The sequence below is a fragment of the Antrostomus carolinensis genome, unplaced genomic scaffold (genome assembly GCF_000700745.2).
Source record: "Antrostomus carolinensis isolate BGI_N321 unplaced genomic scaffold, ASM70074v2 scaffold42307, whole genome shotgun sequence".
Classification (NCBI taxonomy): Eukaryota; Metazoa; Chordata; class Aves; order Caprimulgiformes; family Caprimulgidae; genus Antrostomus; species Antrostomus carolinensis.
The window spans coordinates 3,862-23,067 of record NW_010326087.1 but is presented as its reverse complement, the minus strand read 5'-3'; the positions used below and the strand labels follow the sequence as shown (position 1 = coordinate 23,067).

Here is a 19,206-nt window from a genome sequence, read left to right as displayed (position 1 = left end):
CTTCCCCAGAGCTCACTTCTCTGTGGATGTTTAATGAGTGGTGGGTATGGTTGTGCTTTGATGTAACTGCAGGGTGAAGCTGCTGCCGGGGTGAGATGGTTGGGATGGGGAGGGCAGAGGCTCATCCCATAGGGTACTTATTTTCTGTTGGTTGAACAACTTCCACAGGAGAAGACTTGGCATCCCTCTGCTCTTTTCTGCACTGTAGAACCATCGTGGGCATTTTCAGGTGTCTCTCTGCTGTCCTCAAGCGCTGCAGGGACGGTGACAATCCCCTTTCTCGTGCTGCTGCTGTGCGTACGTCGCAGACGTGGGTCTCCTGGGGTGTTGCACACTCTATCGCTTTCCTGCCGTAGCTGAATCCCTCTCTGCAGTTGTAACCTCGCAGCTGGTTCCTCTCCTGACGCACACAAAGGTGAGGCTTTAGCCTCTGCAAGGAGCTGAAGATAAACTTTTAACAGGGAAGTCTTGTTTGGTGGCAGAGGAGCATAAAGGAGCCACAGAGTGAGGTGAGGGAGAGGCTGAGGCTGACGGGCTCCCCAGGCTTGTGCTTCCTGTGGTCCTTTTGGCTTTTCTCCCTGACAAAAGCCTCTTTTTCTGCTGTCCCCATGTGACACTCATTTTCTTCTTTCAGTCAGCATGCGTGCATAATTTTTTTGGGGGGGGTTGTCTGTATCTCTATCTGCTCTGCCTCCTAGGAACAGAAACTTCTCAATAGAGATGGATTGCAACAACACACTTGCAGTTCATTTTTAGACTCCTGCCACTGGCTGGTATTAAACCTGAAACCAAGAGCTGGGACTCGGTGCCTGCTGTCCCCGAGAGCTGTACAGATCAGACAGAAACCTGGCCCAAACAGAATGGTGGGAGAACTTGTGCTCTGCTGCAGCAGAAGCTTTTTAATTTTCAGCCCAGTATTGCTGTGTTGGGCTTGGTGAGCTCATGTTGGAGGGAGAGGCTTAACCGTTCACAGGCTTAGCTGGTCCTGCAGTTTGTCACTTGTTTGCTATCTCTCTATCGACCAGATTTCTTTCTGTACCTTTTTTGGGTGGGAAAACACTTCGTGGTTGCATAAGCCAAGGCTTTTGTATAAATACTTTGTTGATGTCTTTGTAAAATGCTTGCTAAATAACCCCTGTAGTGCTACTGAGTGAGTCTGTGTCATACTGTGGGTGTGGGAACAAGCAGGTTCCCTTTTAGGTGTGTGTATGAGCACGTCCCCATGGTGAAGGGAGAGAAAAGGACTGAGCAGACTTGGGTACACAAGGTTGCCTCTTCTGCAGGCTCCTGGTGAGCTGTAGTCAGTTGTGGTTCATCACAGAATCCCAGACTGGTTTGGGTTGGAAGGGACCTCAAAGCTCCTCCAGTCCCAACCCCCCTGCCCTGTGAAGCAGCAGGGACACCTTCCACTAGACCAGGTTGCTCAAAGCCTCATCCAACCTGGCCTTCAACACTTCCAGGGAGGAGCAGCCACAGCTTCTCTGGACAACCTGGGACACTGTCTCACCACCCTCACACCAAACAATTTCTTCCTCACATCTCAGCTCCATCTCCCCTCTGCCACTTTCAAGCCATCACCCCTTGTTCTGTCACTCCCTGCCCTTGGCCAAAGTCCCTCCCCAGCCTTCCTGGAGCCCCTTCAGGTACTGGGAGGCCACTAGAAGGTCTCCCTGGAGCCTTCTCTTCTCCAGGCTGAACAGCCCCAACTCTCTCAGCCTGTCCTCACAGCAGAGCTGCTCCAGCCCTCGCATCATCCTGGTGGCCTCCTCTGGACTGGCTCCAGTAGCTCCATGTCCTTGTGGTGTTGGTGGCCCCAGCACTGGAGGCAGCACTGCAGGTGGGGTTTCAGGAGAGCGGAGCAGAGGGGCAAGTTCAACTCTTTACAAATGCTGTTTTTTTTCCTGATACAGAGGATTTTGTGAGGAGGTGAATCCTGGCCCTTGGAGGAGAAAAGAAAGATAATGGGAGGAAGGGCACTGGTCAGGCCGCTCAAGATTCCCGGGGAACGTTGTACCGTTCCTGCAGTCCCGCTTGCTCCCAGTCCCTTGACTGGAAACTTGCCCATGAGCTGACTTGCTCCATCCTGTGCTGATGGCAGCTGTAGGGTTGTACCTCTTTCCTGCAGATTCCAGACTCTTGGAGTGATTCCTGGGGTAGCTGAAAGGTGCTGTGTGAGTTCTTGCCAGCCATCACCAACCCCCCTTGAGAACGAAGTGACCTCGTGGTTGTCTGATTGTTGTTCTGTGCTCGATGTGTTGCTGACTCGTTTGCACCTTCCATGTTCTGCCCCCGTTTCAGAGGCTGCTGAGAGCAAGAGGTTCATTTTCGCTTCATCCCTGGAGACAAACCTCTTGTCTGTGAGTCTGTCTGTGGATGCACTGGTTGCTATGATGATTAATTCGTGTTTTCCTGTCCCTGGTGTTTTCCACTCTCAGGTAAGCTAGATGAAAGGTGCAGTCCTTCATAGCTTCCTTCACTGTGCTGTGCAGACCGAGGGAGGATGATGAAGTTTCACGTGGACCTGGGTATCAGGTCAGGTGCAGAACCTGAGGAGCAGTGTTTGAGGCAGTATGCACTGTGCCTGTGGGTGTCTCAGAGTTCAGTCTTGCTGTTCTTTGTCGTAAACTGTTGCTGGAAGTTCAGAAAATTAACATAGGTGGCCCCACTGCCACTAATTTGCTTCTCTTCTTCTCCTAAACATCCGTGCTGTGGTTTGGGTGGATGGTTCCCAGCTGCCCAGGGGGCCCTTGGCAAGGTGGCTGGATGTTAGAGCTGGATTTTAGTGCTCAGGCTGATGGATGCTCTCCATGCATGCTGCTGCTCTCCAGGGTTGAGGAAGGAGCTGTGGTTTATGATGAGCTGAGCCCAGAAAGACGTGAAATGAAAAGCTGGATCTACTGCATCTTTATTTTACCTTTTTGTTGTCTTCTCACCCCTGGTGGGAGTCTTCGTTTCTTGAATCATTTTTCATCTGGAGCCAGCTGATGTCTTTTGCCCCTCTGGATTTACATTCCTTCAAGGAGCTGGAGTACAGGGTTCTTGGAGAGGAAATGCCAATAGATGGGTGTTTGCATTCTGTGCTGCTTCAGTCTGGTTTCTTAGCTGCTGTTGTGACTGGGAAGGAGCTCGCTGAGGCAGTAGAAGATCAGTTCTGGTCTTTCTGTTCCCGTCTCGCATCCGAGTTTCTGTCTGTGGGAAGGAGACAGGGAACTTCTGGAGAGAGTTCAGTGGAGGCCACGGAGATGATGGAGGGTCTGGAGCACCTTTCTGATGAGGAAAGACTGAGAGAGCTGGGGCTGCTCAGCCTGGAGAAGAGCAGCCTGAGAGGGGATCTGATCAGTGTTTCTCAATATCTAAAGGGTGGGTGGCAAGAGGATGGGGCCAGACTCTGCTCAGTGGTGACCAGTGACAGGACAAGGGGCAATGGGCACAAACTGGAACACAGGAGGTTCCACTGAAACATGAGGAGAAACTTGTTTCCTGTGAGGGTGCCGGAGCCCTGGGACAGGCTGCCCAGAGAGGGTGTGGAGTCTCCATCTCTGGAGATGTTCAAACCCACCTGGACACTTTCCTGTGCAACCTGCTCGAGGTGACCCTGCTTTGTCAGGGGGGTTGGACTGGATGATCTCCTGAGGTCCCTTCCAACCCCACCAGTCTGTGAGCTTTTGTCCAGGGCCTGTTGTCTGCAGACCCATCATGTTCTTGCTTATTGACTGGAACAGACAGTTGGCAGCTTGCGTAGCTCCACGCCAGCCAGCACCACTGCTCAGCCTTTCTGCTGCCTCAGTGGGGGAGCACAGGGCCGTTCTCTGCCGCTTTCCTGGCTGCTCAGAGGTGCTGGTTGTGCTCTGGCTGCCTGTGACCGAGGGACAGGGTTTGCTCTGCGTTCTTTACAGAGCTGTTCTAAAGATATCACGGTCTGGGTAGCAGCACCAAAACCTTCCCCTTGTCAGACTTCTGTCACCTTAGACCTGCATTGGGTGGCCCAGGGGAAGCAGTCACAGCACCATGATGGGGGTCGGATGTTAGAGCCAGGCCTACACTTGAGAAGAAACTGACTGCTGGGCCAGTGGAGGGCAGAGGCTGCTGGCCATCTCTGACTGCAGGTCCTGCCTTCGATGGGGCAGGAGAACAGGAGGCTGAGGGGAGACCTTGTGGCTCTGGCCAAGTCCCTTGGAGGAGGGTGGAGAGAGGTGGGGGTGGGTCTGTTCAAGCAAGGCCCAAGGGACAGGACAAGAGGAAATGGGCTGAAGTTGTGTCCAGGGCAGTTGAGATGGGATGTGAGGAAGAATTTCTTTGGTGAAAGGGTTCTGAGGCATTGGAAGGGGTTGCCCAGGGCAGTGGTGGAGTCCCCATCCCTGGAGGGATTGAAGAGTCGTGTAGACACAGTGCTGAGGGACATGGGTTAGTCATAGGGGACTTGTCAGTGTTGGGTTCATGGTTGGACTCGATGAGCTTAAAGGGCTTTTCCAGCTGAGGCTGCACAGCAAATCCTGATGGGCAGCAGCCCTGTGAGGTCAGCACAGAGGGGAGCACGGCCCTTTGCCGAGCGTCCCGTGTTCACACGGGTGATGTGAATCGCCACATCCTGATTCGAAGGACCAGTGCTCGGGGAAAATCCCATTTCACGGGTGTCTCCAGTACCTGTCTCCCAGGCCCCCTCTCTCTGCAGGACCTGGCTCCACGACCTCTTGTCCGAACTCTCCAACTTCCAGTTTGTGAGCAGTCGGTGTGCTCATGTGCACGGACCCAGAGAGCGAGGAGCACGCGTGCACAGGAGACAGTTCGGAAAGTAATTTACCAGAGAGTCAGCACGGGTGATGGTGATCAGGCACAGGACTCGGTGACTCGTCTTGTTACTCCTTTTTCCACACTTTTGGCCCTTCCATCAAACATCCCATGAATATTGTACCCAAATACTCTTGTTCAGTCCCAAAATTGCCCGTCTCTGACATCTTATTGTAAGTCCTGTATCTACCCCTGTCTTGTGTAATATTGCTGAGGGGGTTTCTCCTGTTGAGTTTCCTACATGAGTTTTCCTATCGGGGACAATGACTTAATTGCTCACCTTGGTGGCCCTGGGAGTCCTTGGCTCCGTGTTTCATCCATCCTGGATTAGGCTGTCTGGGTTCCCTGCCCTGTTGTGGTTCTTCTGATCACTGATGTGGTTCTTGCTTCTACTTCCAATAGCCCTTGCCCAGGTATCTGTCCACAGCAGTTTGATGAAACTTTTTTGATCTGGTAATTTAGGGAAACTTCTGCAGCTCTGCCTGGAGTTGAGTGAACAATTGTTGCAGTGCAGAAGAACTGGGGGAAATGTCAACTTTTAGAATCGTGATTACAGCAGTAGCAAGAACAAAGAGAAAATGTGCAATTGCAATACTCCTCTTCTGGATTGAAAATTAATATCTCATGAATACATGGGATTCTGCTCTAGCTCTTTCATGTTTAGGTGGCAGAGCCAGAGCTTCTGCTGTTAAACTGCGAAACAAGAAAGTGAACAGGAGAAGGATGGAAAAAAGACTGAGATGTTTTGCTGTGACGCGTTCTCGCGGTACGCAGGGCGTGAGGAAATTTGAGACAGGTATTTGGACTGTTGTGTTCAGTAGTTACAAACCCTCACGTTTCAGAGAGTAGTTTAATCTTCACCTGCAGCCGTTTTTAGTTCTGACATACCTCATCCCATGGCAGTCAGCTCTGCACTTTAATTTTTACATATATGTGAGGATCAAGTGGTCCCTCATCCTCTTTAGAATATGATGTTTGATCACTTAATTGGCTGCTTTCTCACTCTTGTGTTATCAGAAACGTGAAATAATTACTTTCTGTGTGTATTCTGTGTGCCACGAGTGATTTTTACAAGCCTGTTCAAGATTTGTACTTACTTTCTATGACATTTTCTATTTCTTTCCTTGTAATTCCTAATGTTGGTCTTTTAACACTGTTTAAGACAAAGTGATGTTTTTCAGTTATCTGCAGTGATTTGAAGATCTTTCTACCAAGTGCAAGTGTCACAGGATAACAGAACGGGCTGGTGCAGAATGAAAGTCACTAACTTGGAGTTTATCCTGTCTGGTTTTTCCCCTTTTCAGTGTTTTGCATTACTGACACTCATCTGAGCTTTTGACCCCTAGGCTCAGTACCAAGAACTTCCTGAAGCTCCTGGCAGTTTTGTTTGAATATATATATAATATATATTTATATATGAAGGACAGGGAACTGCTGGAGAGAGTCCAGCACAGAGCCACCAAGATGATGAAGGGAGTGGAGCATCTCCCTGCTGAGGAAAGGCTGAGGGAGCTGGGGCTCTTTAGCTTGGAGGAGACTGAGGGGTGACCTCATTAATGTTTATAAATATGTAAAGGGTGAATGTCAGGAGGATGGAGCCAGGCTCTTCTCAGTGATGCCCAATGGTAGGACAAGGGGCAATGGGTGTGAGCTGGAACACACGAGGTTCTGCTTCAACTTGAAGAAGAAACTTCTTTACAGTGAGGGTGCCAGAGCCCTGGGACAGGCTGCCCAGAGAGGGTGTGGAGTCTCCTTCTCTGGAGACATTCAAGACCCACCTGGACTTTTTTTTTGTGATCTCATTTAGGTTCCTGCTCTGGCAGGGGGATTGGACTGGATGATCTTTCGAGGTCCCTTCCAATCCCCAACATTCTGTGATTCTGTGAATCTGTTGAGTGTTCTCTTGAACTGAGAATTAGCACCAGTGATGTCAGAGGGGTTTGGTGTCTTGTGCCCTGTCATATTGCCTGTGAGTCAGGGAAATTGTTTGGTAAACTTGCTCAGAAATGGGAGAAAATACAATAAATCCACGTCCACTGGCTGTGTCATCACGGCAGATCTGGAGTTGTCAGTACACGAAGACTTAATTCATCCAGTACAGCCAGAAGGTCTTTGAAAGGGCAGGAAGTGATGAAGGAAGAGACTAGAGGGATGCATGGGCATCGTGTTGGTTGTCATAGCTTTCATCTTGCCCCTCCAGTACTAACACCCTGCCTTTCTGTTGGCTGGGGCCTTGTTTAAACTTTTCTGAAGTTAAAGTTGTTTGGCATTCAGTTTTGTTAATTGTACTACACGTTCTGACGCTGCTCTCATCCCTGAGGTATTCCTTATACTGAAATTTGAAGGACTAAATGTTCTGTACTTAATTGTCTTCATTGTTTCAGCATTCTTTAATGATGAACCAAAATAGGCTTGGTCTGCTACTTAGATGTCATTATCAGTGTGTGTGTGTGTATATATATAAATATATTTTTTATATATATATAAATCAAGTTATTATGATAAATATGATTAATGTCTCCTTAAATGAAATCTCAGACCTTTCACCCCTTGGTTACGCAGGGGGCGAGTGGTGGGAAGGGAACGGGGTTGTTCACGTTCAGCTGTTTGTCTCCTGTGTTTGTTTCAGTTCTTTCCTGTAGCTCAGACTGTCTTTATGTGACCATGGCCCGTAGGTTTTTATTCCTACCTGTGTCACCCCATTGCATTTGGTTTTATCACGACACCTCACTGCTCAGCTTCCTGAGCAATCCGTGTCACTCCAGTTCTGTTCTCGTGGCCCTTTGTCACTCTGGCATGTCATCAGCAGTTTCATAATATCGAGTGTCATTGGGCCTGTCACTGTTCCCTTGGAAGGTGATAAAACAGAATCCCACCTGTGCTGATGGGCTGTCAGTCTGAGTTGTCAGGATCCTGATGGAGTAGAATAGAAGAGTTGAGCTGGGAGGGACCTGCAGGGACCATCTGCTCCAACTGCCTGAGCACCTCAGGGCTGAGCACAGGTCCAGTGTGGCACTAAGGGCATCACCCAAATGCCCCTTCAGGCACCAACAACAGGCTCGGGGCACCCACCACCGCTCCCGGGAGCCTGTTCCGGGGTTTGACCACCCTCTGGGTAACGAAATGGCTCCTCATGTCAGGTCTGAACCTCCCCGGTGTAGCTCTGAGCTGTTCCCGGGTGTCCCGTCCCTGGATCTCCGCAGCTCAGCATCTCCCTCTCCATGTCCCCTGCTCAGGAAGCTGCTGGGAGCCGCGAGGTTGCCCCTTCTCTCTGAATGAGACAAACACAGAGCTCTCAGCTGCTCCTCCCAGCCCTGTCACCAGCGTTGTTGCCCTCCTTGGGACACATTTGAGGACCTTCACGTCCTTCTCAGAGGTGGGGCCCAGCACTGTGCACAGTGCTTCAGGTGAGACCCCACCAACACTGAGCACAGCAGGACGATCCCCTCTCTTGACCAGCTGGTTCTCCTGAGTTTGATGCCCCTGGGATGGGGTTTGCCCTCTTGGTGCCAGGGACACAGCTGGCTCCTGCTGAGCCTGCTGCAAACCAGCACCCCCAGGTAAGGTCCAGAGGAGGCCACAACATTGGGGAAGGGTTTAGAGGGGAAGGGTGTGAGGAGAGGCTGAAGTCACTGGGTTGGTTCAGCCTGGAGAAGAGGAGGCTGAGAGGAGATCTCCTGGGGGTCTAGAACTTCCTCCCAAGGGGCAGAGGAGGGGCAGGCGCTGATCTCTTCTCTCTGGCCACCAACGAATGCCAGGAGCAGAGGACATGGCAGGAAGATGTGGCAGGGGAGGGTGAGGTTGGCCATGAGGAAAAGGTTCTTGAGGCAGAGGGTGGTGGAGCACTGGAACAGGCTCCCCAGGGAGGTGCTGATGGCACCAAGCCTGACAAGATTCCAGCAGCATTTGGCCAAGGCCCTCAGGGACATGGTGTGAATGTTGGGATTGTCCTGTGCAGGGACAGGAGTTGGATGATGATCCTTGTGGGTCCTTCCAGCTCACAACATTCGATTGATTTGATGATTCTTTCTGCAGGGCTGCTCTCCAGCCACTCCTCTCCCAGTTCAGACTGGGAGTCACTCCACTCCAGGTGCTGAATCTGACGTTTGTTCTTGTTCGATTTCATGCCATTGATGACTTCCTGATGTTCCAGTCTATCTAAATCCCTCTGCAAGGCCTCTTGTCCACTGAGACAGTCAACAGCACCTCCCAGTTTGGTGTCCAATGAACAGATGTTTATAATGCAAACTTTTAAAGTTAATATTGTACAGCAGTAAACTTGGTACCTCAGTGGACTCCTTCCTCTGCTCAATGTGTGTGTGTGCTGTCATTGCACTGTACCAGGAGCTCCAGCTTAGCTGATGGTTACTGTGACCTACAAGTTCTTCTTGGTACCCACCTCCTGTAGCAGAGTGTCTTTATAAACAGGAGCCTGGGCTTTTCTGCATTTCAGCATGGTCAGCCGGGTGCTTTGAGTCTGTACCCAGACTAGCAGAGTTACGAGCACTGTCCACTGGAAACTGGTGTCTTTCTCTTGGTTAGTTCTGTTAGGATTGTGTTATCAATAATTATTTCCTACATTATAGTGTTTAATTCATTTAAGTGTTGTGGGTGGCAGCACATGGGCATCAGTTCTCGTCAGCCTAACACCATAGCTAAATTTGATCGTGTCTAAGTGTCTGCCAAGGGGGAAGGGATTTTTGAGGAAGCCCTTATATATGGTGAGAAGTTTCCAGCAAATGGGATGCTGATGGGGTCCCTAGTGAGGGAAGAGAAGGTGGGACAATGTGAGTAGGAAATGGCCAGGACTTTGAGGTATGTGAGTGGAAGATGAGTCTGGATTTGCTAAATCTCTGGATTAACTTTTACCTCAAGGGGAGAATCGGATCAGCTGAAACTGAAGTGTTTCTGAGTATGTGGCCAGCTGGTGGTGACTAGTAATGGTTGATGGTGACAGCCAAAAGGTGAATTCTACCCTCTGTCTTCTCTAAGTACTTTGAGATAGGAATCCAGTTCTATCACTGCATGTTGCCTGGTGCAGCAGGACTCTGACCGTGGCTGTAACTTCTGCAGGCCTGTGAAATAGCCTGTGAAGGGTGTTACAGAACAGCAAGATGCTTTAGATGTTGGAGGTAGGAACCCATACACGTCTTTGGATGCTACTGCATATCTGAGGAGAAACAATATTATGGTGAACTTTGCTGCTGGGAGTGCTGTTCATCTGCTGTCCATGCAGGTCCTTAAGTGCTTCCACAGCCCTGACCATTCCCCTGCCAGGCTTTAAACTCTTGCTCCGTCAGGTCCCCTCCCCTTACCTTGTTGCTTTCTTAGGTCTCATCTATGCCTTTAATATCAGGTGTGGATGTACTTGTGCTGGGTTAACTTTTGCATTCATTAACTAAAGAAATTATTGTAGCACTTTCAGTTGTGAAATCCTTTCCAAAGCCTTCTCCCAACTTGCAGATTTCCCTTTGTTTCTCTCTGCTTGGATCAGTTTCTTCTCTCTTGAGTTTCGTGTCTCATCACCTTTCAGAAAATTCCTCCAGGAAGTTGTCTGAGCTCTTGAGACTTGTTTTGTATCCCTTTTGTATGGTTGGGAGGGTTTTTTTGTAGTTAAATGAACTATGGGTGTCATAAACCATAAAAATCTAATGTATTATTGCCAAAAGGCAACTTTTACTACAAAACAGCCTTTGTGCAAAAGATGTTTTCCCTCAAATATGCCCAGGGCTTGCTGCTTATGTGGCCTGCAATGTCCTCATGTTTGTGTGTGTCCTCTTCCTGAAATGTACGTGCACAACTCTCTCCTGGAATGCTCGTTTAATTAAAAGTTAATGAGCAAAATTCCTAATACTCTAAAGAAGGATGCATGGTAATCATCTGGTCTTGCTGGCTGAGAACTCACGTCTGTCTCCATCCTCCCCATACAGGTGAACCAGCGCAACGTCCCGGGGATCGATAGTGCCTACCTGGCCATGGATACAGAGGAAGGTGTGGAAGTTGTTTGGAACGAGGTTCAGTTTTCTGAGCGGAAGAACTTTAAGCTTCAGGAAGTAAGTTGATGTGTTTCCCAACAAGATGTGAGGAACATACCTTGCACCAGGGTGGGATTATTGATGTTGGTGACCTTTCACGTGGATTATTGGCTGGATTTGGAGTGCTGTGCTGCTTGAATGTAGCAAATTCAGCTTAAGCCTGGCCGGTGCAGAAAACGTGACAGAGAACTGCTGTGCTGTTTCTATGGGCTCTTGTGTTGATTTAGTCTTGGTGATGAAGCCACACTCGGCGAGGTGCAGTACAGGATGAAATCAGATGCTGTTTGTTCTTGGCATAGGAGCTTGGAGTGTACAGTGTTGTTTAAGGGGACCAAGACCCAAGAAGGATGATATGGGCTGATGTGGTTTCTGATGTAAAGTGTCTTTGTTTTTGTTGTTCTGTTGTTAAGGAAAAAGTTAAAGCAGTGTTTGACAACCTAATTCAGCTGGAACATCTGAACATTGTGAAGTTTCACAAATACTGGGCTGATGTGAAGGAGAATAAGGCCAGGGTAAGTAGAGTGAACCATCTGCTGGGTTTTCCCACTGTATGTCCTGTAGGTCATTGGTGAAGCAGAGGGTAATGTCTCATACTGCTCCTACAGGTGATCTTCATCACTGAATATATGTCTTCAGGGAGCTTGAAACAGTTCCTGAAGAAGACAAAGAAAAACCACAAAACTATGAATGAGAAGGTGACTCTTCTTTTCCATGTATGCCTATATTCACTGTGTGCCATCAGCCTCTGGAAAGCTCTTTCAGCAGAGGATCCTGATGAGAAGGCATCCGGGTGATAACATGTGGCTGCAGTTCTTCTTTATTACTGTAAATTAGTTTAGTTGCAGATTCTCTTGGACAGCTGTTCTGTGCTGTTCCCTTTGTTTCCAGCAGTTCTGCAGCTTCATCTGTATGGTGTGATAGGTGTGTCCCTTTCCATGTGTGCATACAGGAAAGAGGGGAGGCATCTTGTGCATGAGAGGAGTTAGGAGGGGAAGTGTGTTTCTTGACCCGTAGGAATACGTAGAAACTAGACTGAGCATGAGGGTACTGATCCTCTGAGTTCTTATCCTGGGTAAAAGCTAAGATGCCTGCCAGAGAATGGAGCATGTATTCCTTCACATGAATGGGCTGTGAATCCCAGAACTGGGGGTTAGTTCCTCTTCCTTGAGTGATTTTTATCCTTTTGTTCCTGTGTCTGTAGGCCTGGAAGCGATGGTGTACCCAGATCCTCTCTGCTCTCAGGTACGTGACTCACTGATCTCGTGGTCTGGCCATCTGTGTAAGTGTCGCCTCTCTTGAGCTAGAATATTAAAAGCTGTAAACATACATGCTGCCAGACACTAGCAAGCTTCATGGAGTGGAGCCTGGAGAGCACTTTCAGTCACCCATCCTGATTCTTATCCCAGTTATGTTCTGCACAGTGTCAGCTGCACTTCCTGGAGCGATCCCAGAGTCTTCAGTTAAACAATATTGAAGCCTCTGAAATAGAGAAACGGGTGCAATGCAGGTTTTAGATCCCAGCAGTTGTGACTGATAGGATAGTGAGTGTGGGAGCTGAGCAACAGGGAGCTTTCCAGAGTATCCAGCTTTATAACTTGGATATAACCATGGCCAAAGAAGTCTCAAAGAAAGCAAATTCCATGTGGGGAGTGAGGAAAACTTTTAGTCTTGGCAGGCTGCAGCCCCGTAGCATGCAGTGTATTCATAATTACTGTGGTGTGATACTGTTAGAAGTGTTTGTGGACTTACACATTCCTTGATGATGCAGATCTTCTGCAGCCATCTTAGTGCAGCCCAGTTAAATAGAACGTAGGTGGGGTTTGGGGGGTTTTTTGGGTTTTATTTTTGTTTGGTTTTAAAGACTCTTCTCTACCTGAGCCAGAGTTGGTGTGTAGCTAATAAAAGCCTTGGAAAAACATAACTCAGATGTCAGAGCATGGCTCCCACTCCACAGAGAAAATTCTGTTGCTGTTTGGCTCAGTATGGCTGTTGATCAATAGCTGGGGTTCTGATAAGCTTTTGGGAGCTGAGGGTCCTTTTGTGCTGGCTGCTCACATAAACCCAAGCAGACTGAGGCACAAAAACAGGCAACCTCAAATGTACCTGGGACTCCAGCACTGAAAATCTTTGTGCCTGCTGAAAAACATGACCAATCATGTTTGTATAGCCTTTTTGAGTGCCTTTTTGGTGCCCTGTGAGTAGGGCCAGAATAAGGCTCTGATATTTTTGGTATGAAATTGGAGCACTTTTAGCACCCACCTAGCAGTATTGGGATGGCTGAAATAGGTTCTTTAGCCCTGGTACCCCGGGTTTCTTGGGAACTGATCAGAGAGCTTTATTTTTTTCCCCCATGGTCTGGAAATTGTTTGTTAGAGACAGTTGCTTAATATTAATTATTCTCTCCTAGATAGAGGCTGAGGTACAGTCATTTAAGTGTATTCCCTGCTATTGTAAATCCTTGGCACGTGCCCTTTACCTTCCCGTTCTCTCTGATGTTGCCTGAGACAGGGGAGGGGTGAAGGGAGGAATTCCTGGCCTCGGTAGTCTGCTGACCAGTGCTCTGTTCTGAATCTGTAGCTACCTCCACTCCTGTGATCCCCCAATCATCCATGGTAACCTCACCTGTGACACCATCTTCATTCAGCACAACGGACTGATCAAAATTGGGTCAGGTAAGGCTTGTTGGAGGTGACTCTTGCCTACAAGACAGACTGTTCAAATGGAAAAAGGCATCTAATCCTTTCAAGGTTATCTAGCCTAATAGGCAGGTATTTACACACGTTCCTCTACCTCCACATCAGTTGTGCCAGAGATTGGTAGTAGAACTGACTTTTGGTTGGACCACCTTCAGGCACAGGAAGGACACAGAAGGGCCACGAGGACGATCAGAGGGCCCGGAGCACCTCTCCTGTAAGGACAGGATGAGAAAATTGGGGCTGTTCAGCCTGGAAAAGAGCAGGCTTAGGGGAGATCTTATAGCGGCCTCCCAGTACCTGAAGGGGCTCCAGGAAGGCTGGGGAGGGACTTTTTATAAGGGCAGTTAATGACAGAACAAGGAGAAATGGCTCTAAACTGAAAGAGGGGAGGTTTAGATTAGATATTAGGAAGAAATTGTTTGGTGTGAGGGTGGTGAGACAGTGTCCCAGGTTGCCCAAGGAAGTTGTGGATGCTCCTCCCTGGAAGTGTTGAAGGCCAGGCTGGATGAGGCTTTGAGCAACCTGGTCTAGTGGAAGGTGTCCCTGCTGCTGGCAAGCGGGTTGGGACTGGATGAGCTTGAAGGTCCCTTCTAACCCAAACCAGTCTGGGATTCCATGACTGATACCAGATGCTGTTTCCCTTGTTAGCCCCTTCCTCAGTTTTTGATCTTGAGGGACTGACTTGAGAAATGATGCTGAAACTGTCAAGTTTTGTATGCACGTTATCCTTGGATTCATCTGCTCTGCAGCCTTTTTCATGCTAATACACACAGAGTTCTCTTCCTAGCTTTTTGAGACTTTGAGAGCTGTCTAGAGAGCTGTGTCCACTGAGGCCACGTGAGTTCTTGTAGCAACCAACATTTGTAATCAAGCTTATAGACTCTGGTTGCAGCAAGCTCCTTGTCTTGGCATCCTCATCCAGCATCACTCTGGCCCGGACTTCAGGATGCTAGTTTGCCTTGGGCCTGTTCGGCAGACATGCCCTGTTCAGGCAGCCACCCTGGGCTGAAATGTTTTATTGTGTCAGAAATAAGTGATTTTTGGGGCAGTGCAGTGCACACCTGCATACTCGGGCTTTTGGGGTTTTTTCACCTTTGCTCTTCCTACGTTTCTAAAAATCTGTTTGCAGTCAGAATGTGTTATGCTGTACTTTGACATAACCTTTCAAGTGACAGCTTTGCTGCCTGTCATCCAACTTCTGCAAGTGTTCTCAAGCCTGAGGAGCGTGCGCTGGCTGTCCTGTAGGCTTTTGTCTGTGGGAATTCTTGGTTTGATGTTGACCATCTACGGGAAAGAATGCTCTGCTTCACCTGTCATCTGAAGTTAGCCTCTCTTCCTAAACTGCAGACCTCTGTGGCTTTTCTTTCCATCAAAGAACTCTTGTGTTGTCTCTTTGTTCCAGAATTGAGGTCTCTGTTCTCTGTAATAAACCTCTGATACCTGCTTGTACCCAGGGATACTGGGTCATGGTAGAAGGAACACTCAGTTCCCTATCTACCTGTAAACTTGTTGACTTGCTCTTCATACAGGCTGATGAGATCATGGGGTTCACTTTATTGTCTTTCCCTGACTTTGTCTGGGTGGGAGGAATTTCCAAGAGTTGTGTATATCTAGTACATGTATATGCTGGCAAACACACCTGGCTCCCTGGCATTCCATTCAGGCTGCTTATGGGAAGGCTGTTGTAGACTCGAGTACATACGAGCTCCTTCATTTTCTAGTTTAGTTTAAAGGTGTTATCCAGCTGAAATCTTTCTGATTGGTTTGTAAAAACAAACCATGTGAAGCTGGTATCTAGAGCCATGGCTTTCTACCAGAGGGAGGTTCTGCAGATCAGCAAATGTGACATTCTGAAGAGCATTCAGACTCCCAGCGATGCCATTCAGAGGCTGACTAGAAGGAAGGTGGCTCTTTGCGTGCAGGTCACAAACAGTTACCTCAACAGAGTGACACTTTTGCTTGTGCCTGCTCCGTCTCATTCCATAGAGCTTTGCTCCTGCTAGGCGTGGTGGGAGGGAGAGAGGCAATTAGGGTGATGTGCTCTTTCGGAGCAGGTCTCTGTGTGCTGCAACAACTGTGTCCTCAGCAAGAAGAGGACACGTGCTGGGAGCGTGACTGTGCAGGAGCAGTGCTTAATTGCAGTTGTTCCTGACCAGGCTTTCTTCTGCTCCACCATTGTAGGCTGCCTTGCTCACCTTGTGTTCAGAAGAGAAGTGATTTATCTGGGAGATTCTGGTCTTTTCTTAAATAAAAAAGGAAGTGAGTGCAAGTGGACTTGTGATCAGGAGAGGAATCCTGCAGATGTGGAAGCTATGACTCCAGTGCAGGCTAGAATTAAAGTTGCCAGTGTTGCAGAATGTATTCTGATTCCTGTAATGCCCACCCAACTAGGAAAGGCAAAAACGACGTCATCAGCACTGCTGGCTCTATTTGAGCTTGAGATTCCCTGGTACTGCTGACTCTGCAGCAGCCAGACAGGCTATTTTCACGCTGGTCGCTTTGGGTCACTGGCCACGTTAGGCCCATGTTTGTTTCCTCACATAGTTATTTCTTACAACTGGCTGGTATCTGAAAACTTTCCTGTGTTTACCTAAAAGAAGTGGGGCAGTAATTCTCAATTCTCATGGATTTAAGGGGAACAATGATTTGGTGCACTGTGATCTGCTCTTTGACACTGTCTCTGTCCCCAGCACTGTTCTGGGCTACGCTCCTGAGAGCTCCTCTTCTCTCTAAGCAAAAGAGAACACTTGCTGAGTGTGGGGCAGAGATCTGGGGTGAGGAAGCTGCTAGTGTGTTCTGCAAAACATCCTTCTGTCAGCTGGGTGAGGAAGTAGTGCCTGTGACTTGTGTCACATTGGAAATGGCTGGCACTTGTTCTTGTAACGCCTGGTGAGGTGTGGGAGCAGCCCTTCTGCCCCACGCTCCTTGCTGCTACTTCAGATTGCAGAAGCACCTGCAGGACTGGCCACTGTTTTTGTTGTTCTGCCTGTAATTCCAAATCAGTCTTTTTCTAGAGCTGCCTGTGCACTACAGGAAGAAAAGAGATTAATTTAGTAGTAGGGTGTTGCTGTTAATATTGCATTGAGTTTTGAGAAGAGGGATGAAATCTCTGAGAGTCATCTGTGGAAGGAAAAGGGAGTGGGGAAAGAGGGAGGGTTTCTCATACTGCAAAAGCCATCCATAATCTATTCATTTACTAACTTTTTTTTTTTTAGTGCCATAAAGTGCAGGGTTAATAGATTTAAGAAAGAAAAGTGTAAAATGAGTGGGGTGCTCTGAAGAACTTGTGATGGGGACAGGAAAGACACCTTCAGTTCTTAAACTGGTCACTGATGTTCCCAGAGACTGGAATGTTCCAGCCGCTTTCTGAAGATGCGGTCAGATGAAAACATTCCTTTTGAGGGGTCCAAGCTGTTTTCTGTGTGCTCTTCCACAGGATCCACATGGAACACTGTGCTGCATCTGTACATATCTGTATTGTCGAGGAAGTGGACGTGTGAAGGGAGCGTGTTGTGAGATGTTTTACTGTAACAGGTCGAAGGTGCTCTGAGTGCAGAGGAGACCAGTGTGTCTAGACAGGGTGTCCGATGCTGCTGGCTGCTTGTGTTGGGCAATGCTGGGTGGTGATTCCTGTAATTCTCATTAGGAGTGCAAGAACCAGTCACAGGTGGAAAGAGGAGACGTGTTTGAATTAAAAATCTTTTTGGGCAGTTCTTGCAGTGCCCCAACAGAACTGAGGCCTCAAACTGGAGTGTTTTGTAATGTCCTGGTCTGTATCAGGAACAGCGTGGCCAGTAGGAGCAGGGAAGTTCTCTTCCCCCTGCACTGGGCACTGGTGAGGCCGCAGCTGGAGTGCTGGGTTCAGTGTTGGGCCCCTGAGTCCAAGAAGGACATGGAGGTGCTGGAGCGTGTCCAGAGAAGGGCAACGGAGCTGGGGAAGGGTCTGGAGCACAAGTGTGCTGAGTTCCCTTGTGGCTGAGGGAACTGGGGGTGTTGAGCCTGGAGCAAAGGAGGCTGAGGGGAGACCTTGTGGCTCTGTGCAAGTCCCTTGGAGGAGGGTGGAGAAAGGAGGGGGTGGATCTATTCAACCAAGGCCCAAGGGACAGGACAAGAGGAAATGGGCTGAAGTTGTGTCCAGGGCAGTTGAGATGGGATGTGAGGAAGAATTTCTTTGGTGAAAGGGTTCTGAGGCATTGGAAGGGGTTGCCCAGGGCAGTGGTGGAGTCCCCATCCCTGGAGGGATTGAAGAGTCGTGTAGACATAGTGCTGAGGGACATGGGTTAGTCATAGGGGACTGGTCAGTGTTGGGTTCATGGTTGGACTCCATGATCTTAAAGGGCTTTTCCAGTCGAGGTGATTCTGGGATTCTGTGAGGTTCTGTCTTCTGGTGCCCCTGAGATGTGGCCGTGCACCAGCATGTGCCAAGTGAGACTCCCAGCAGAGCATAGGGAAAAGCTCAGTGTTGTGCCAGTGTATTTCCAAACAGCACCTCCAGGCACTCAGCTGATCCATGTGCTTTCCTGTCTCCAACATACCTGACCTCTAGGATTCATTATATATTTAACTGCAGTCTGCCCAGAGTCTCTTTTCAGTTCCAGGCCAAGGTGCCAGGAGATTGAGCCTTACTTGGCATTAACCCTGCTGTTAAGTTATGTGGCCAGGGATGTGCGTATGGGTTCTGCTGCCCAGATCCATGCGCCGGAGAAGCTGCTGGGATGCAGAGATTGGCAGTTGTCTGCTCAGGGACTGCAGAGCACTCGCAGAAAGAGCAGAATTTCCATCTCCTCAGCCTTAGTCAGACACAATCTGCGTGGTCAGAGGTGTCTTGTCTCCCTTGCCCAGTCTCATTCTTAGTTAGAAACACTGCTGTTCCTTATGTATATTTATTTTAGGAAGGTGGCTGGAGGCAGGGCCGGATTCTCAGCCTTGTCTGTGTTTTGCTGTGATTCTGACCTAGCTGTCTCAGCGATGTTGAGTGCTTGCTGTTTCATCAACTCATTGACTTCTATCTCGTTTTACTTCCCGCTTACGGGCTGCTCTGTTACCAACAGTCTTTCATAGGATATTTGCTAATGGTGAGCAAACTTGTCCGCTCCTGTGATGTGACTGCCACTATATATGTAATGCACATTCTTTGTGTGTATGTCTATATATTTTTATATACGTGTGTGTGTATCTATATTTGTGACACACACAAACATACACACTCCAATTTATTTACACAGTGTTCCCTTGCTATAAGGCTGGTGTGTAAAACTGTTCAGCTTAGGTGCAGCCTACTCTGAGACCTTGTGTTCTGTGCTGGGATGCAAACTGTTCCTTGTGCTCTCAGCCAAAGCCTTACAGAGAGGGAGCACTGCCCGTTGTGAAGTCTCCTGGTCCCTAGTTCTGTTCCTCTCCTTGTTCCTAGAGCCTGCTAGTCCATGGACCCCGTGCATGCTGGCTCCTGCATGTCAAGCCAAGCGGATGCGTTGTTCTGAGCTCTCCCCAGATGAACTTTCCACATACATAAGGCTCTTTCCTGCTACTGCTGTGCTACACTTGGCTGGGCACCAAACCTGGACTAGCCTTTGCTTTGTGCTTGGCTATCCAATTGCTTGCTTGTAGTTTTAACTCCTTATATGTTTTGTTTTTAAGATGAATGTTTCAGTGAATGTGTCTGGCTCCTGATGGCCAGAAAAACATCC

At 48.7% G+C, this 19,206-nt stretch overlaps 1 protein-coding gene across 1 annotated transcript; it reads left to right on the top strand.

The window, feature by feature from the left end:
• Positions 1–10,718: 10,718 nt before the first annotated feature.
• Positions 10,719–18,594, top strand: LOC104527674 (nuclear receptor-binding protein-like; the record flags this gene model as incomplete). The annotated part of the gene is made up of 6 exons (XM_010171461.1): positions 10,719–10,841; positions 11,234–11,335; positions 11,429–11,518; positions 12,025–12,065; positions 13,401–13,495; positions 18,571–18,594. Coding segments are annotated over 6 exons (475 nt in total), but the record flags the coding sequence as incomplete, so codon positions are not given.
• Between the last annotated feature and the right edge of the window lie 612 nt (positions 18,595–19,206).